A 19412-nucleotide genomic window follows, 5' to 3' on the forward strand; every position below is an offset into this window, starting at 1 on the left:
TCCTTCTGGAAGGAATTGAAAGACTACTTAACTTATATTGTAACAACAAATCAATAGTATTGTATTCTAACAATAATAGGAGCTTGAGCAAGTCAAAACATTGACTTCAAGTTCTTGATTGCTAAAGAAAGGGTATAAAGTGAACAAATTTCCATTGAATATTCAGGAACAAACGTCATGTAGCATATTTTACTAAGGCTATTACACTCAAGGTCTTTCATGAACATATTGCTCATATGAGTGTTTTACATTTAGAGGAATCTTTGACTTAGTGAAAGTTAGTCAATTTAGTGTGTTTATGTTCTGTGTTTGATTTCATGTATTCATAAATTGTCTTTTGGACATATTTGGTTTAATAAATATATGATTTTTTATTCATAAATTACACTTTGTATATTAAGGTTATTATAGTGATCTTATTGAGATAAACTAAGGACTAATTAAAAATAGATTGTACAAATCACCTTCATGTAATTTTCATGTTACACATTTCATGATGAATCCATATCATTTGGTTTTGTCAGCATTAGTGATTATTGTTAGATTTGGTTGCGATTGATAGAATAAAAATTGTTTTAGTTCTATACGTGAATATAAAGAATGCAGGAGATATTTTGAATATGCTCAAAACATATAATGGTATTTTTGAACTCATTTAGTCTAACATATTTATATAAGTTTATAAGAATATATATAAACTTTTATAAATACGTTAGACTTAATAAGTTCAAAATTACCATTATATGTCTTGAGCATGTTTAAAAGATCTCATCCATTTGTTATATTCACATGTAGAACTAAAACAGTTTTCATTATATCAATCACAATCAAATCTAACAATAATCATTATAATATATATATATATATATATATATATATATATATATATATATATTAAATGTAAAGGTATTAAAATCATTATATTTTATTAGATAATTTATCAGAGTAATTTAATTATTAAGTTATGGTCAAAGAACACGTATATCATGAAAACTTTATTTTGTAAATACCATAAGTAATATATGATAAATTAAAATAATAAAACGTAAAAGAAATTAACTAACAAAAATTATATAAAAAAGTCATAATCAACAAATATAATTTATTTATGTTTCTTTTCTTTCGTTCCTATCAATAAGAAGAAATAAAACAAAAACCTAAAATGTTTTACAGTTAAAAATCAAATACCGATTAATATGTATTATTTTCAATAAATAACCAATACAAATATGCTCCCAGAGTTATAAAAAAAGTTAAAATTAATCCTTTAAGAAAAAAATGATTGCTAATTAATTATTATTTTGTTTTTAATTTATAATCTTAACATTATATTCTCTCACTTGAGTTATACTCACTTAATACGAGGTAAATCCTCTGATGGAATTATACGTCGCTTCATAATCTTCCTCTTAGCAAATCCCATCTGCTTCTTTACCATTGGTTAAATATGCGCGAGATATCGCCGAAAGGAGACCCAATAGCACAAGAGAGATGTTACTACGCAAAACAAAAATAAAACAAAATTAAAATCGAAAAACGAGAAAATACAAGAGAAGATAAAAAAAGTTAGTGACAAGGGAGGAGAGAGAGGAAAAGATAAGAGCGAGGAGGATACACGGCAGCATAAACCCTAACTCGAAAATATCGCGATAAATCGAAAAAATTATTGAAATCCGCGACCTCCGTTTTTCTCTCCGTCGGGATTATCCAATCTCTCATACTCCGTAAGCTGCAAATTTCTCGCTGTTCATTATTTCTTCTCATCTTCATCATTTTTATTTGTTTTAAATGAAATTGATTTTCTGTATCTATGAAATTTGGTCCATTTTCGCAAAATAGATTCACATCACTGTGTGATTGGATGGAAGGTTTATTCAATTAATTTGAAAGATTGGAATATCTTCACGTGTTTGCAAAATGAGTAAAATGAAAGACGATTTGAATTTGATTCTTGACATCACTTAATGCTTTTACAAGCAACTGAAGAGTTAAATTATGTGATGGATTACTCTGTGTCTTGAAAAAATTCACTGACCCACTTTAGTTTTTATTCGTGTGCATTTCTTCAATCATTGAATTATCACTTTGTGCTTGAATGATCGTGGTTTATGCCAGTGTGCTGCGTTTCTGATGAGATGCTTACCCTTTTTTCTGGTTTGATCTTATCGTGTAGGTTGTCATATACTTATCCTCTAGGATCCACGTTACTGCATCATAAAGTAAGTTGAAGCTTTTGTTTTGCTATGCCTGTCTTTAAAAACAACACGGAAGCTGATTGTATCATTAATGGACCTAGCATGTAGCATCATACCACACTTGAACTGTTTTTGGTAATCACAGGAATATGCACTGCACAGTCGGTGAAATGGCTGCATAGGGCGGCAACGTGCTTCATAGTCCTCATAATTAATTTTTCATTCTTCCTCTTTTGTTAGATTTATAGGGATTTTTGATGGATTAGATATATAGTAAAATGATAAAGAGCTTGTATCGAGGGAGAGGTGGAATTCAGGGGGGAGAAGAACAAGAGATGTAGAATGTTTAATATGAGTCTCGAATAATTATGTTTGGTGCAAACATAAAATGAATTCAAGCTACCATGTTTATAATAAGCATAACAGCAAACACAATCACAGTGGCTGCAATTGTGACCACATTTATAACTGCAACCATAATTTGACACTGTGGAACCCGGTGTTGAGTAGTTATTTATATCCCAATGAACAATAACTTTTACTTTAATATTCTTCTTACCATATGAGTACCATTTTCTTCGGGGGGGTTTATATGACAATTTTTATTTATCCTTTTGCTAAACTTTCATTTATAATCTGAATATTTTGTTACCTTACTCTTGGTTACTCTGATGTAGATGTAATAAATTAACAGAATCATTGACAGCTTATCATATAATGTGCTTATTTTCTTTTTTTTATTTGAACTCGGCAGTGGTTCGAGAAAAAGATGTCTGTTGGGAATATGCAGAGAAATTAGATGGAAACAAGGTAAGATGTAAATTTTGCCAAAGAGTTTTGAATGGTGGCATAAGTAGGTTGAAACATCATTTATCTCGATTCCCAAGTAAAGGGGTAAATCCTTGTAGCAAGGTCAGAGATGATGTTACAGATAGAGTAAGGGGTATAATAGCATCAAAGGAAGAGGTCAAAGAAATCTCTTGCGTGAAGAAACAAAAACTAGCAGAAGTCAAGTCACCCAGTAATCTTTCGGCAACTAAAGCTCTTGTATCTTTGGATGCACCATCCCCTGTTATGAAGATTTTCCCCACTGGCAATCCTATGACCCCTTCCTCTACAAACAACCAAGAGAATTTAGAGAGAAGTATTGCTCTATTCTTTTTTGAGAATAAGTTGGACTTCAGTGTTGCAAGGTCATCATCGTATCAGTTGATGATTGATGCCATTGCAAAGTGTGGTCCTGGATTTGCTGGTCCATCGGCAGAAATCCTGAAAACCACATGGTTGGAAAGGATAAAATCAGAAGTGGGCTTACAGTCAAAAGATGTTGAGAAAGAGTGGGCAACTACAGGTTGTACCATCATTGCAGACACATGGACTGATTATAAATCAAAGGCCATAATTAATTTCTTAGTCTCTTCACCATCCAGGACCTTTTTCCTTAAATCTGTGGATGCCTCTCCATATTTCAAGAACACGAAGTGGCTGGCTGATCTTTTTGATTCTGTAATTCAGGAATTTGGCGTAGAAAATGTTGTTCAAATTATTATGGACAGCAGTGTTAACTATACTGGTATTGCAAATCATATTGTGCAGAGCTATGGAACTATATTTGTATCTCCTTGTGCCTCTCAATGTTTAAACCTAATCTTGGAGGAATTTTCCAAGGTTGATTGGGTTTCTAGATGTATTTTACAAGCTCAAACGATATCAAAGTTAATATACAATAATGCCTCATTGCTTGATCTTATGAAGAAGTACAGTGGAGGCCAGGAACTTATCAGGACTGGGATCACAAAGTCTGTATCCACCTTTATGTCTTTACATTCTATGTTGAGGTTGAGAACAAGATTGAAGAATATGTTCCACAGCCATGAATATGCCTCAAACACTTCCTATGCAAATAAACCACAGAGTATTTCTTGTGTTGCAATTGCTGAAGATGGTGATTTCTGGAGGACAGTGGAAGAGTGTGTGGCCATCTCTGAGCCTTTTTTAAAAGTATTGAGGGAAGTATCAGAAGGGAAACCAACTGTAGGTTCCATATATGAACTAATGACGAGGGCCAAAGAATCAATCAGGACATACTACATAATGGATGAGAACAAGTGTAAGACATTCTTAGATATAGTTGATAAAAAGTGGCGAGACCAACTCCATTCACCTCTACATGCTGCTGCTGCCTTTTTGAACCCCAGTATTCAATACAATCCTGAAATAAAATTTATTTCTTCCATAAAAGAAGACTTCTTTAATGTTCTGGAGAAATTGCTTCCTGTACCAGATATGAGGCGTGACATCACCAATCAAATCTATACTTTTACGAAGGCACATGGCATGTTTGGCTGTAGCCTAGCAAAGGAGGCAAGGCATACAGTTGCACCCTGTAAGTTTTAAATAGTTCCCCTTGATACATTTTCGGAGTCAATTTTGTGATGAGGTTCATTTTGAGCTGCTTTGTTCAGTCCAACAACTTTTGTGAATATTAGTGACCAACTCCAACATTGGTTTTTAGGTGAAGAAAACATGCACATCGAGTAATTGAGCCTAATTCCAGGACTAATGATGTTCCAGTGTGCACAAAGTTGGGTTTTATTTTTTGGGTGAGGGGACTTGTGGAAGGATAGTTGGTTCAATCGTAAATGAATGGAATGCATTTGAAAAGATAGGTCATGCGAAATTAACTATAGGACTTTTTTCAGTTCATTTCTGATTAGTGAGATCTTTTTTCGTTTCATTCACTGTACAACTTTTAGCATCTGATTTCACCTTCAGTTGCATTATGAGAAACTTGGACAGTCCTAGCCTCCAGGAACAACATCTCGTTTCACTTGGTTTAATTCTTATCTATATGCCCTTTTTTCTCTTGGGAGGGATGATGACCACATCAAGCTAAAATGTGTCTGCATTATGCTTTGAGCTTTTGGTATTTGTAATTGTTCATTACAGAACAACGCAACAAAATGTTTTTGACATGTCTATTGTTAGCGAATGCCAGTGCTTTGATTGTCAAGCATCATAATAATCGTATTAATGAAGCAGTGGCAAGGATGCTGATTATTTCAATCTGCTGTTTATCTTGTGCAATGGATTTTGAACAGATGTTTCATGAGAATGTGATTTTGTTGTTTTCTATCTACTTTTTTAGACTAATTTTATTTGCAACTATGCTGGTACCGTTACTCAGTACGTTAGTTATTCTGCAAACTCATTGCTTTTACGTTGTAGGGCTTTGGTGGGAGCAGTATGGTGATTCTGCTCCAGGGTTGCAACGAGTTGCCATTAGAATATTAAGTCAAGTTTGTAGTACCTTCTCATTTCACAGGCAGTGGAGTACCTTCAGACAAATTCACTCTGAGAAGCGGAACAAGATTGATAGAGAAACATTGAATGACCTCGTTTATATAAACTACAACCTGAAGTTAGCTAGACAGATGAATGCTAAGTTTTCAGAAGTTGATCTGCTTCAATTTGATGATATTGACATGACTTCTGAATGGGTGGAGGAGAATGAAACTGCAAGTCCAACACAGTGGCTGGATCGTTTTGGTCCAGCCTTGGATAGCAATGATTTGAATACGAGACAGTTTGGTTCTTCTATATTTGGTGCAAATGACCCCATATTTGGATTGTAATTTTGTATCCCATTATGTACCATACCTAGTGTTCTTTCTAGTTCTCAGTTTTCCTTGTAGCAATGTATCTGAAAGTGATGTAAAGACAGTACTCTATTATTTGTCTCCCTCAGCCAACACGTGGGAGCATAGGACTGTTGATTAATGAATTGCTGTAATTTTTCTGTATCAGAAATATAGAAATTCAACAATCACATCTGATTTTGGACTTACAACACTTGTAGCTGAATATGTATGAGCATTTACATGAATATGTTAATTCTTAGTGGAAAATATACAGTACTATTTCATAAGAATGCAAAATTTACCACCCACATTATAGCACATCTTTAGTTAAGGTTTTCAGAAACATAATTTCTTTTTTCTTAATTTCTAATTTGGTCTTCTAATTTCATTCAAATTTTCAAAAAAATCCTTAGTTATTTATTTTTTCCAATTTAGTCCTATAGTTTTTCAAAAACATCAAATTTGATTCTTTTTCTAATTTGACTGCTCGTTCCCTGACCATGAGTAGTGATCTAAGAAGAAAAAACATAATATCCCAGTGGATAAAGAAGAAAAATAATACATAGTTAGTTGAAAATTAAAGGACCAGCAAGTAGACAAAATGACCAAATTGGATGTCTTTAAAATACTAAAAGACTAAATTTGATGCTTTTAAAAAACTAAAGAAGTAAATTTGATTGTTTTAAAAAACTAAAGGACTAAATTGAAAAAACGAATAATGACTGATCTTATTAAAAATTGAAATAAAATTAGAAAACTAAATTAATAATTAAGTCTTTTTTTTAATAAAAATATATTTTTATTCTCTATATTTTTAGTAAAATGTGATTAAAATCTTAATATTTTAAAATAATTTGATATATATATATATATATATATATATATATATATATAATTTTTCTCTTTCAACTAGTTTCAATCAAATTCTACAAAAATTTCAATTTCAATATAACTACTTTTTCATCCTATTAACTTTGAAATATTTAGCAACTAAATTGATGAATTTAATTTATGCACAATGCAACTTATAATTATGTATACTACAGTATATTAAAACTAACAACATTAAATTAGAATTTATCAAATTCAAATTAGTTCGGTTTGACCCAAAAGGTAATAAAATAAATTTGTATTTATCCTGTTAAGTCAATATATGTTATTTTGATCCGCTTAAATAAGTTTGAATAAAAAAGATAAAAATAACATATATATTTAAGAATCTAAGTTATATTAATAAAAATAATCTTAAATTTAGATATGATAATTTAATAATTATAATTTTGATAGTTGTTTTAATAAAATATTTATGTAATATTTTCACTATTTTTTTAATATAATTATTATTTTTTAAAACCAACCAATTCATTAACCTATATTAGTTCAACTAAGTTAATTTAGATTGAGCCCTAAACTGATATGATCAAATGATTAAAATTAATTCAAGTCACATTTTTTTTTCTCTCGCGTGCAACATAATGAACCTATTTTCCCGTCTTTATTTAAACAAATAATCACATTGTTGCATTTCAAAAAATTGAAAATATTAATTCAACCTTTTTGTTTGATTTTTTTTTTAAAATTGAGTGACTTGATATCATAAAAATTAAACAAAAAATAACAAAAAAAATAATTTAACAGAAAATAAAAACTAAAATCTTTTCGACTTTATCGGGAGATGTTAGCCTGCATGAACATGTATTATCTAAGAAAAACAACAAAGGGTTATTAATACATCCAATCCATTAATTTCTTTTGCTGATAAATAGTTAAATTTTCAAATAATTATATGAGTAAAACATTTTCTTTGATCAGTCAAAGAAAACAAAACTTCAAGGTGAAGTTAGAATCCTGTTACGAAGTGTAAAGGCACACGCTTGTTCGATGGACTATGATTTCAGAAGCAGGTCGGGCCTACAAGCTCCGATGTACCGTCAGCAACAGCCACCGCCACCGCCTCCGATGTACCGTCCGACACCGTATGAGCAGAATCACACACCTTCATGTAACCCTTTCTCTCTCCCTCTGATTAAGGGTTTAAGTTTTCGTTTGTTTTCTGTTCTTTCTTGAAATTTGCGGAAATGAAAGAAAAATTGACTCAGATGCGTTTTCACTGCTGTGAAATTGATTTTTCGCATTGAATTGAATGTGCAGCAGGATTAGGATTTGGCGTTAGGGTTGCTATAAGGCCAGAATATAGGATCACACCGCCTGTAAGATTTGCTTTGCTATTACTTTTATGAATTGAGAGAATTTCTAAACTACTCTGCGTTTTAATGCTTGTAAGAATGATTTGTAATTTGAACGGATAAGATTACTTTGTGAAGTCCATTTTGGATGTTGGTGAAAGCAAGGCGAATTTTGCGTTAAATTCATTTTGAGGCTGTTCTTCCATGAGTCTGAAAATTCTAAAGCTTTGCATAATTAACTTGGTCTGTTTCGATGGTTGAATATGATCTTTTGATTGTTTTGACAATTTTGCAGCCTCACTTATCGCCTCATGCGGGAGATAATCCAAGGAGCAACTTCCAATTTGATTTTGAATTAGAGAGAAAAATTTTAGCTGAAGCGGATAAGGATAACCCAAATTGGAGCAAATTTGGATCAGAAAATATCCCGACCAAAGTTTCTGATTCTTCAACTGCAAAGGTTTGTTCTTGATTTAGAGCAAGAAGTTACAAGTTATGCTATTGTAATGGGTTAAATGAATTCTTTTCCTGTATTTATTATGCAGAGGCGATACATTACTATTTCTTAATTTGTAATTAATTTGGAGTACTGTTTTTCTGTGTGTGTATAAATAAATCATTTACTGTTTCCAAGTTCCAAAACCCAGTGTAAAATGAAACTTTTTTTGTTTAGGTTCCTGCTGTGGATTCCATTGTGAGCAAATTTATAGCTATGGGGCTCAGCCAAGAAGCTGTTCCAATTGCTGTTGAAAACTATGGTGATGATCCAACCAAAGTAAGTTATGATCATTGACACTCATTGTTGAAGTGATGTTTCAGTTAATAACATTAGTAAAAAGTGTGATTATGATTCTGAAAATAATGTCATACATCTCTCTCTTTTGTAATGATCATGTTGACTACATTTGTTATTAACCCAAATGGTTCTTCCCTCGATACTAGACTCTCTCCAGATTGTTTTTTTGGACTTATTCCAGTCATGGAGTTGATTGCTTTACCAAGAATGATTAAGTGATCAGTTTAATAGATAGTTAGCTAAACAATGTGTACATCTTTGGATGTCTCGCTTGATTGGTTGTCTTCTTATCACGTCTCTCAGTCTTGGTAAGGAGAGTAGCATTGGTATTCTCTGAGTCCACTAGTTCCTTTTATTTACAAACCTCAATGGTCATTAAGGAGAGTTGCTTTGATATCCTTACATGTTATGCCTTAGGCCTAAATGGAAGAATTTTGACCTAAGTTTCTATTCAACTCAGTATTCTGAACTAGATCGAACTAACTAGTTTGACCAGTCTAGCAGAGGAACTGGTCCAGTGACGGTTCAGTTATATGAAAAAACCAGCTAATTTCAAAACTGGTAAAGAACTGTGCGGAACTGGTGTTGGAAATCAATTTGAACCGGTATTTCAAAATTTTAAACCTTTTTTGTATTTTGAATTTAATCTGAAATATTGAGGTAAATAAAAACACATTTGCACATAGTTATGCATTACTGCATATTATTATTAATTTTTTTATCTTATAGAACATACAATTTAGCTTTTTATATTAATATGCAATTTTTTATATCATGAGTTTTATGATTTTATACTTTTTCATCACTTAAAATATTAAATAAATCTAAAAACATAAACTTTATTTCTACCAGTTTGATCGAGGTTCAACATAAATTGTGAACCAATGTCTTCTCTGGTTTAATTGTAGATCTTGTTTTTATAACATGGATTTAAAGTTGACTAGTTGTCTACTTCTTGTTTGCATTCTGTTAAAAGCTTTTCCAGTTCATTTTGGAGGCTGCTTCCAAATCGAATATAATAACTATTGGCCTTTCTTAGCATTAGAGAATTTCAAGAGCTTCCCCAGCTTGGATCTTATTTCTTAGTGTTTTGCTTTGTCATTCTTAGGATGATGGCCAGGACTAAACCTGCCTTGAAGGGGTGCATACTGTGAATTACATCACGTGGTTTTTTTTTATTATTGGTACTTACCACATTGGATGCATGTTTATAGTTTTCGAAGTAATCATTACATTGTATTTTCTGTTTAGGGTTTAGCATCTGATGACTTGATGTTTTTCGAAGTAATCCTTTATTTGTGTTGCCAGCTGTCACAGTAGTAGCCATAATATCCGTGAGAGTCTTACTGATTAATTCGTTTTTCTGACTTAAATGTATTTCTCATTTGAAGGTTCAAGAATTTGTGAAAGGCTACACACTTCTACGTGAAATGGGATTTTCATCAAATAGTGTTGCGGAAGCTCTGGTCATGAATGACAACCGTACAGACAGGGCACTAGCGCATTTCCTTAACGGTTCATCGTAGAGATTATTAATGACTGAGGAATATATTAGTTTCTTTGTACGATGATAAAGGTCAGATATAGGTTGAAACATGGGCAATCTGTTGGTGTCCTTAGTTTTATATACTCATATGTTGGTGAGTTGTGGAATTGGTTTTGGTTTTGGATTGAAAGGATCGGTGATTCTTAGAGATAACAAATAGATCTAATTTCCTCCCCGTGTTATGTTTTGCTTTGCTTTGGATGTCAAACGATTAATTACGTTATTCTATTGCAAATCTTCAGATTCTAATGATAAATAGTTAACTTAAATGAAAAAACCATAATCATGAATCAAAATTCACTGTCTATTTCATGTACAAAAACAAAGTTCCCTTAACTGCGAATGAGATTATGAGCCACCATGTCATTCCTATAAATACTTCCATTAAGTACAATTTTGGAAGTTCTTTAACTAATAGGACCCTCTTCCTCAACGCCTACGAAAAGAAGGAACCCAAGAATGATAGAAATCAATTTATAGACAGCAAGCTCTTGTAGAAAAAAAAAAAAAAAAAAAAAAAACCAAGGCGGGAAGCTGAAGTTTTATTTGCTGTAGATGTTGCATGCCTCAGTTATAACTGCAAGTAAACCTTCAACCGCTCAACTTGCCAACTGTTCTCATAAGATGAAACTGTTGTTCATGGACATCAAACAACTTTTCCAAAGACATGTATTACGTTTGTGGTCTTCTCACAAATAATGTACTTGAATGAATTCAAACACCGGCACAGATTGCTCCTGAAAAACATAATCATGTATACTTCAAAATTTGACGACGTCAACCATTATTATGGTAAGTAGATTTTCTATATAGATTTCTTGTATACTTTAAACTAGCACACATGCACATGTAATACACAAGGATAGAGAGGGAGACCTGTCGACCAAGATGAACAACAAAACTTTGCCTCATCAACATGCTTCACATCAAGTCCAATAAACCATGATCCAGCGCTCACATCATCGTGGGCATATGTACGAAGAATAGATCTGTCAAGTCAATAGATTCAAGATTGATGCATAAACGGCAACTAACAGCATATGTTGCAGATAGGAGAATATCTGACCTGTTTATTGATATAAATTTGGCCAAAGCTCGTGATATAACATACATCTCTCCTGATGCATGGCGAAAGTATCTGTTGAGCAGGAGACTTGATCATTATTTCAACAGGATATAGATGACACGAAGAAAAATATTTATGATGGTTAGTGCAGTGCACCTCAAGGAATTCGGTGTTTTGCACCATAAAACTAAATAAATACATGAAATATTCAACTCATATGACAGGGACACAGAAATTTTACATTGACTCGAGATTTTGGCATTTAATAATGTATAATCATATCTGTAGAGTATTTTTTATGAGGAATTGTATGTGCAGAAAACATAATTTTATTCGTAAAAACTCAACATATTTATAGAACATGAGTAAAACAGAAAAACTATCAATTAATGAACTGCCTAAAAAATATTGTCTAGAAAAAAGATAACAAATTTATCCTAACAGTCAATATGAAATTTTAAAATAAAACAACATAAAAATCTAAAATACTTTGTTGTTAATTAGTTCCAATATATTCAACAATGTCACATAATGGACTTCTCCCAAAAATATTGTTTTAAAAATATGTATTGCAGTTTTACATACTGGATCAACAAACTCAGTTGCAGAATATCGTGAAAAAGAAAACTGTTTCACCAAAGATACACTTTCTGCTAAGAAAAACTGGTAAATACTGCATAATTCATGACTAATTTATACAAGTTTGACAAGCAGTAAAATTAATACAGTTGTTCAGTCATATGAAATAACAGGTTGCTTGGCTTACGATTTTTTGTCACCAAATTTCCACCATTCTGGTTCGTACCATTTATGGTTCCTGTCATATTACAAATAAACACTTTGAGAATCATAACATATATTCTCTCTAGGGCACATAAAATAAAACATTTTAAGCAACTTTAGGGGCTCACAGCTCAGAGAAAACTTCGCCTGATTTCATGCATCCCAAGTAAACACGTGGTTTGTCCAAGTGAGCAGCAAGTGTAGATCCCAAGGCATCTGTGCAAGGAAACACCAAGTGGTAAGACACATGTACATCTATAAATGGGTAACAAGTTCTCTGGAATTTCATTAAATAGGGTGGGGGGCGAGCACACAATAAAATGTTAGCAATTTTACTTCTTTGTTTTCTTTAACATATTTCCTCTATTCTTGTCGGTGCCTGAACTTGGTAATGGGTTGTAGCCTAATAATAGAATCTTGGATAATAGATGTCTAAGATGAAACTTGAAAATTACTCCACAAGAATCTCAGTTGCTATCAAGAGAAATGCTTTATTCTTCCTATATTTCTCTAATAGGTTGAAGTTTTCATCGGAAGCATGCAACCATCTACGATGATAATGTTTGAATTAAGCTATTATATATTATTTAACATGAACTTTTAATATTTTAAAATTCATCAAGTACGAAGTTCTTGGTATCACAAGGCCTGAAGTTCTTGACATATATAAGAGAAGGAATACACATTTGTATTTGCAGGTATACACATTTGTATTTGGAGGTTAAGAAAAATAGAAAGGATAGATCACGGTTACACTGGACAAGCAATAACCTTCTGCCAAAAGATTGATAATTTTTCCAAAACTGTTTTAAAATGGAGGTATAAAGATGACAGGAAAGTACACTATAGTCTCATAGCCATAGCTATCATATTATATAGCCATCATATCAAATTTTCTGAACATCCAGCTGCAAAAGAGCCTATGTAGTGCAATCTGCAAGTTTGAATAAGCATGAAAATCTCAAGGCTAAAGCAGTGATTCTATGATATAACTTTTACCCAGAAGCTATTATTTTTCACTTCCAAGCAAAATAGTAATAAAGCTTTCAAAATGAAAAAAAAAATAAAACTCTTTGTTATAAGTTTTTAAACAAATTTGTTTAATTAAAAATGTTAGAAATTTCATATAGATAAGAGACACGTTAATTTACAGTGTATAAATTAAGAGTAATCCTCACCTTACAAACTGATTTTGTAAAGATAAGTTAGGCTTAAACTCACTTCCTTATAAAAACTTTTTCTTTTCTCTTAAAAAAAGTGTAAACAAATGAGTCCTTAATATGCTTACATACCAAGTCTACAGCTGATTATTAGCTACTGTCACTACTTAGATTAAACATGACCCTTAATATGTTTATAGACCAAGCGTATGCCTGATTGTTAGCTAGTGTCACTACTTAGAGTGAACATGACAACTCCTTACGAGGCTAGTGGGCACTCCAAGTCCATCTCTTGAACAGTCATCAAAAAATTCAATACTTAAATTATTTGCTGAAAGAAAAAGAGGTTTCTAAAAAACAAAGGTATAACTTTTCCATTTTTCCAACTTCGTTTTTTGCAACAAATAGGAACGAGAAATTGGAAAGCAGATCAAACCTACGTGACTAGAAAAATAAAAGAGGGCATACCAAGATTGAACAACAATAGTCCAAGAAGCCACAAGTCCAATTAAAGACACAGACATGCCATGGAATGGTAACAGAGAGGAGGGAGATGGAGATGAGGATAATGGTTGTTTTGTAATTACAAAAAACGTCAGGGATAATTTTAAGAAGCTCTAAGTGGAGCTTTAAGATATTTTAGTGGCTTTTTCCTTTTTCCGAAAACCCCATCCAAACACTCCAGTTCATGAAAAAGCACCGTTTTAATGATAAAATAGCACTTTCACTTACAGGAAATACCCATCTATATGATGACTCCACAAACTTGAGGTCATAAGATCATACTCCTATCCATAACAACGGAGCTCTCTAATGCACGGGAGGATTTAATAGAGGAATTCAATTAAGAGATAAAAGGAACATATATACTTTATTGTTAGACTAGAGATATAACCAAACTATTTTATATAAGTGCAAAACTTACCTTGCAAACTTGTTTTGGAAGGTTGAACTATGTCCAAATTTACTTTCTAAGAGAAATATTAAGTAAATTACATGATTAACAATAATAACCTCATTCAGTCAAAGGAAAACTAACCAATATTTACATAAACATCATCATTGACTTTAGCATAAAACTCAGCATCCCATTTGTCTGCAGCATAAGCAAAGAACAATTTAGCCTTCTTTGGGAATGCATCATTTGTTTCCACGTGATTATCCTGTCAGCATAAGTTTTGAAGGTGAGCTAACTACCTTATTCTCTTGAACCTTATTCACCACTTGAAAAAAGTCACAAAACACTTTACAAGCACCAAGTGAATCAACTGCATATTATTACTTTTTAATCCCAAATCTGCTTACTTATCTAAAACTACAGTCTGAAAAATTATTGTAGCATGCATATAATGATGTCAACGCAAGATTGATGCCAACTCAAATATAGTTTCATTTAGAAGAAAAAAAAAATGAGATTTTAACCATTGGAAACAGAAGAATCAAATAACAAAATGCACAGTGAAATAACTAGGCTAGAAAGACATGTTATTAAACAGGTTTTTCCTGACTGGCACCAGTTGTGCCAGTTGTGCCGGTCTAACTTGAGTGGCACAACTGATGACCAATTCTTTGCATCAGAATTCTGTGGTGAAATTTACACGGTTCTAACTTTTAGCAACCAGTTAGATTCAACTTTTGCATATGGAGGACGTTATATGTAATCTAAAAATTATACTCAGGAGTCTGGAGGATCTATTTCCAAATTTAGAATGAGACAACTAACAATGATTTTCACAGAAAGCAAAGGCCAAATGATAAACCTAGCCTGTTAATTTGCAGTTCTAAAAAAATATAAAGTTTCAAAGCACATGAAGAGATGAAATCCTGAAATTAATCGAACATACAAGAATTATGAAGTCATTAGTCAGCCTATTCTCACGATCAATGTCTTTATCCAGATTGTCTCCACGATTTTCACTGCAAAAGTATATGTAAGATATAAGCCATGTTCCGATTTCTCCCACACACCCTAACCCATACAAGTCTAAAAAAGAAGGAATTTGAACCTTCTACCAATAACAAATCGCACAATGATGCCCTTTCCATCTTCAATTTTCTTCAAAGATGAACCTACATAGATAGTGCTTTAAGAAAATCACATCTAAATGATAATCTTAGTACAGGAAGCTATAAATAAACTATCCAAGAAAGATACATTAGAAAACAAATTTTCATGATTTCTGAAAATAACTACATTCAGAATCAGTGACATCTATCAATATATGAGATATACTAAAAATGTGAGTTTCCATTATAGAGTTTTCTTATGATTCATGATCAATAACAGATATTAAAAGAATTAAAATACATCAATAAGAGGATACCGAGTCTTCTTTCAAGTGTGGAAATGAAGAGAGGAGTAAAGGGAAACGGATTTCTTAACAAACAGATACTATGTTAAAAGTCATTATCAACATGCAGCAACAGTGACTAAAGCCACAATTTTATGTTTTGACATAGTTTCAGAATCTTAAGATTCACTATTTGAATGTTATGACTCAATGCATTTTGACTTCTACCCATTCATATTCCAAGATGAATCTTAAATAAATTTATATCTTAAGACACATCTATGAAACTTGTACAACTTATTCAATTCAACAATTCATTTGATTTTAACTTTTCACCAATTCTCGTGAAAAAAAAATTAAAGAGACATGTGAGCTCAAATATTAAAATGAAAAGGAATTTGAAAGAACACTAGTGAGCATATCCTATTTGATTATTTCACCTTTGTTTTTTACTCACCCATTCAATGAATATACACTACCTAGCTGTTTAATTGTTTCATTACCATTCTCCTAAAAATAAAGTCTTCACAAACTTATATAAACTGATAATTTTGTTTTATATGACTTCTTATGTTATTTTTATCTATTTCTAATTTTAATAGTTTATATTGGAAACTATAAATCATCTATATGATATATTCTAAGTATTGTTTTCTTTATAATTGAATCTTAGGATTCAATACAAAATTACAATGTGGCTCTGAGGAAGCGCAGGCAAAGAATATAAATACCACTTCCCATCCACGCCTTGCGGATTGCATCTCTATTCTTTTGGCGGCCAAACTTTGTTAGTATACCTATCACAACCAACGGCCTTCTCCTAGAGTAAGTTCCATTAGTCTCTATCAAGGGTTTCGAAACAAAACCCTCTTGTCTAGCCGCAGAAAGTTCCGTCTCAAGGGCATCAAGCTTCTTATGTTGTTCCCTACAACCATATAATTCAACGGTACCAGTCACAAAAGAAATGAGCAAACATTCAAAGTCCAAAGGACATCATGAATAAAATCCAATAGCAATCTACAAAAAACGATGGTAATTTTTTAAGCAACACGTTCAAGTAAATTTAACTCGCCTGCAGGCTATGATCTTCAATGTATCATCCACAGAAATAGCAGATTGTCCCTAGAATGAAAACCTCGCGGTTAATTTAGCCAGAACAAGTAGAAACAGTGTACATATCCTAATGCATCGAATTTTAGAATACAGTATCACACAGTTGATCTACGACACATACTGAATCCTAATTCCTTAATAATAACTAATAATACGCACGCCATCAACCAGTTCTCGAATTCAGAGAATCGACAGTGTCAGATCAAATTGAAACGCATTAATTGAATAAGCAATCGCGAAAATTAAAATCCGGTGCAATGGGTCGCGATTCGTTCATGCGGAAATCGCGATAACGACGTAATTGAAATTGCAGCGAAAGAATTTAGAGGATTACAGATCGGTGAAAAATAGAGTATGTGAGGTGTGAGTAGCAGTAACTAACCGACCTGACCAGTGATCCTGTCGAGCTCTTTGATGAGGTAAACGCGATTCTCTGCATCCTGCCAAAGCCTGAAGAGGAAAATTGCGCAAAAAGAAATTAAGCGCAACGGAAACGGAAGAAGAGGAAGAGAAAGAAAGAGAAGAACCTTCCAGCGACGTAAATAGAAGCGAAAGTGGCGAACATGGAGATGAGGAGTGCGGGAATGCGGGATCGATTACCCATACTTGAGAGTCTGTGACTCGATCCCCTACTCTGCATTTTTAATTCAATTCAGTGCAAACCTATGCACGACAATTATGTTATATATGTAGACAGAGAGAATTGGATTATAATTCAGAACTCCATAGATGCAAAGAAAAGGAGGAAAAGACACTGGTGGTGTGGTATGTGATGGGTTCTTGTTGCTGGTCAATTAAGTCACCGCTCATTCAATCCTTTCTTTCTCTTGTTATTCCTACGGCGGATTTATTTGAGTGAATAAAATGTGAATCAAATAAATAAATGTTGGGTTAAATATATATTTTTGTCTCACAAAATTAGAATTAGTTTATCTTCAAAATTTTGACCTAATTTAGTTCCTAATTTTAGAAATGTATTTTTTTAACTAAATTTTGTTAGGTTTATTTAATATTTCAAACATGTTTCATGATAATATTTGTTTACCCTGTTTGAAACATTTTTCTTCAATATTAATTCAAAAACATGTTTAAAACATTAAATAAGGTTAACAAAATTTAGTTAAAATAATTAAATTCATATATTGAGAGACTAAATTAAACAGGATTGATTCCAATTTTCACTGAAGGATAAAAACATATTTAACCCATAAATATTTTATTATTACAAATAATTTACCATAAATGTTTTCTTAAATAATATTTTCTCATTAAAGCTTATAGTTTTATTTATAACCTTTTCGATGACGTTATTATTAAAAATAGGTTACATTGAATATGGTAGTTGATAGAATAATTTATTGAACTATTTACTATAAATGTACTTTTAATGAAATGTAAAATAAAAATAATGTTATTAATTAAGTTTTAGAATCTCATTTTTCTATTGTCTAGAATAATATTTAAAATGGATATATTACTTTTGTACTTTTTTCTGGTGAGGATTTTATCTTTTATAAAACAAATATTTATTAATGCTTAAATATGTGATGAAAATATTATATCAATATTAAAAAATGGTTAGAAATCGAAATAGAAGTAGGAGTATAAGATAAAAACTATTTTGTCCTGATGTTTTAGGATTATATCATGATTTGAATATTCATTTTCAGCTTAAGAAAGAGCTTCCTTAGTTTATGATGATTTGGATTGGATATTGTCTTCTTTTATGTTTTGTATGATTTTGGATTGAGTTAGATGTTTTGTTTAATACATTATTCTTTTGTGTGAATTTATTTTACTTGAAATCCACTTAAAAAGAAATGAAAACTTATAAACCTGAAATTAAATTCGTATGACATTTAACTGATATTGGAAATGTTATGAAAGACATTAAAATATTTACAAGTTTGTTGCGTCTCTAAAAACAACTTTCAAAACAAATACAACTTTTCTTATTGCTTGATTAATTTAAAGAAAAAAAATCGAAATATATAGTAATTTGAAAACATTAAAAAAATTGAATTTCTTTTTTATAAACGAAATAATATTTTTTTTACACCAAACAAGGGGCGGTTAAGATTTTGTTCTGGTTTGTGTAAATGAAGAAATGAAGAAAAGTACGTAAGTTGGAAAGAAAGGCTTTGACTAAGAAAGAAAAAAATCAGCCTATTTGGTACCCTTCATCCATGTTGCACAAGTACAATACCAAACATGCCCATTTCTTCTTGCATAAGTAATAATTGGGCTTCTTCATCCATAAAGTTATGATAATACTTTCTTTGCAGTAACTTTCCATCTTGCCCTGCATCACAACAATTACAAATTAGTAACTCCAGCAGGCCTTATATATTTAGATAGTTAGTAGTTTGCAAACTCAGCTATGAAATTGGGTTCAAATTATTTATTCTAAATAGCATCATATACTACTATATATCATAACTTTCATTTTTACCTGCTTTGTTTGCTGATTTCAGTTAATAAAATCAATTCTTTTCAACTTTTATCTTGTATAATTATCAAGTTTAATGTGTTTTACTTATTTAATGTTTGTTTTATTTTTAATTTTTATTTTGAGTAAGTTAAATAAGTGAATAAGGAAACATATTTTGAACAATAAAAAAATTATTTTTAATAA

At 31.7% G+C, this 19412-nt stretch overlaps 3 protein-coding genes across 4 annotated transcripts; 2 read left to right on the forward strand and 1 right to left on the reverse strand.

Annotated features, from left to right (window-relative positions):
• The first annotated feature begins 1527 nt into the window (after nt 1–1527).
• Nucleotides 1528–6031, forward strand: LOC106778916. The gene is made up of 4 exons (XM_014666919.2): nt 1528–1724; nt 2174–2219; nt 2950–4581; nt 5424–6031. Coding segments are annotated over exons 2-4 (2040 nt in total). The 5' UTR covers nt 1528–1724; nt 2174–2218; the 3' UTR covers nt 5831–6031.
• Nucleotides 6032–7597: 1566 nt separating this feature from the next.
• LOC106778906 lies at nt 7598–10592 on the forward strand. 2 transcript variants are annotated; one of them, XM_014666908.2, is made up of 5 exons: nt 7598–7838; nt 7988–8046; nt 8318–8482; nt 8696–8797; nt 10210–10592. In XM_014666908.2, exons 1-5 carry the CDS (start codon nt 7718–7720, stop codon nt 10342–10344), a joined length of 582 nt encoding a protein of 193 aa, XP_014522394.1. In that variant the 5' UTR covers nt 7598–7717; the 3' UTR covers nt 10345–10592. The 2 variants fall into 2 exon arrangements, with proteins under 2 accessions (XP_014522394.1, XP_022632060.1); XM_022776339.1 differs by lacking the exon at nt 7988–8046 and having other exon boundaries at nt 7705–7838.
• Nucleotides 10593–10650: 58 nt separating this feature from the next.
• On the reverse strand, nt 10651–17611 carry LOC106778905 (hydroxyproline O-galactosyltransferase HPGT1). Its single transcript, XM_014666907.2, has 12 exons — nt 17305–17611; nt 17164–17227; nt 16737–16786; nt 16396–16589; nt 15380–15443; nt 15218–15290; nt 14413–14536; nt 12342–12429; nt 12197–12247; nt 11431–11502; nt 11241–11353; nt 10651–11101 (listed from the first exon to the last, which is right to left on the reverse strand). The coding sequence occupies exons 1-12, from the start codon at nt 17415–17417 to the stop codon at nt 11079–11081; spliced, it is 1029 nt and encodes a 342-aa protein (XP_014522393.1). The 5' UTR covers nt 17418–17611; the 3' UTR covers nt 10651–11078.
• Nucleotides 17612–19412: the final 1801 nt, after the last annotated feature.

This window comes from Vigna radiata, unplaced genomic scaffold, assembly GCF_000741045.1.
Source record: "Vigna radiata var. radiata cultivar VC1973A unplaced genomic scaffold, Vradiata_ver6 scaffold_183, whole genome shotgun sequence".
Lineage (NCBI taxonomy): Eukaryota > Viridiplantae > Streptophyta > Magnoliopsida > Fabales > Fabaceae > Vigna > Vigna radiata.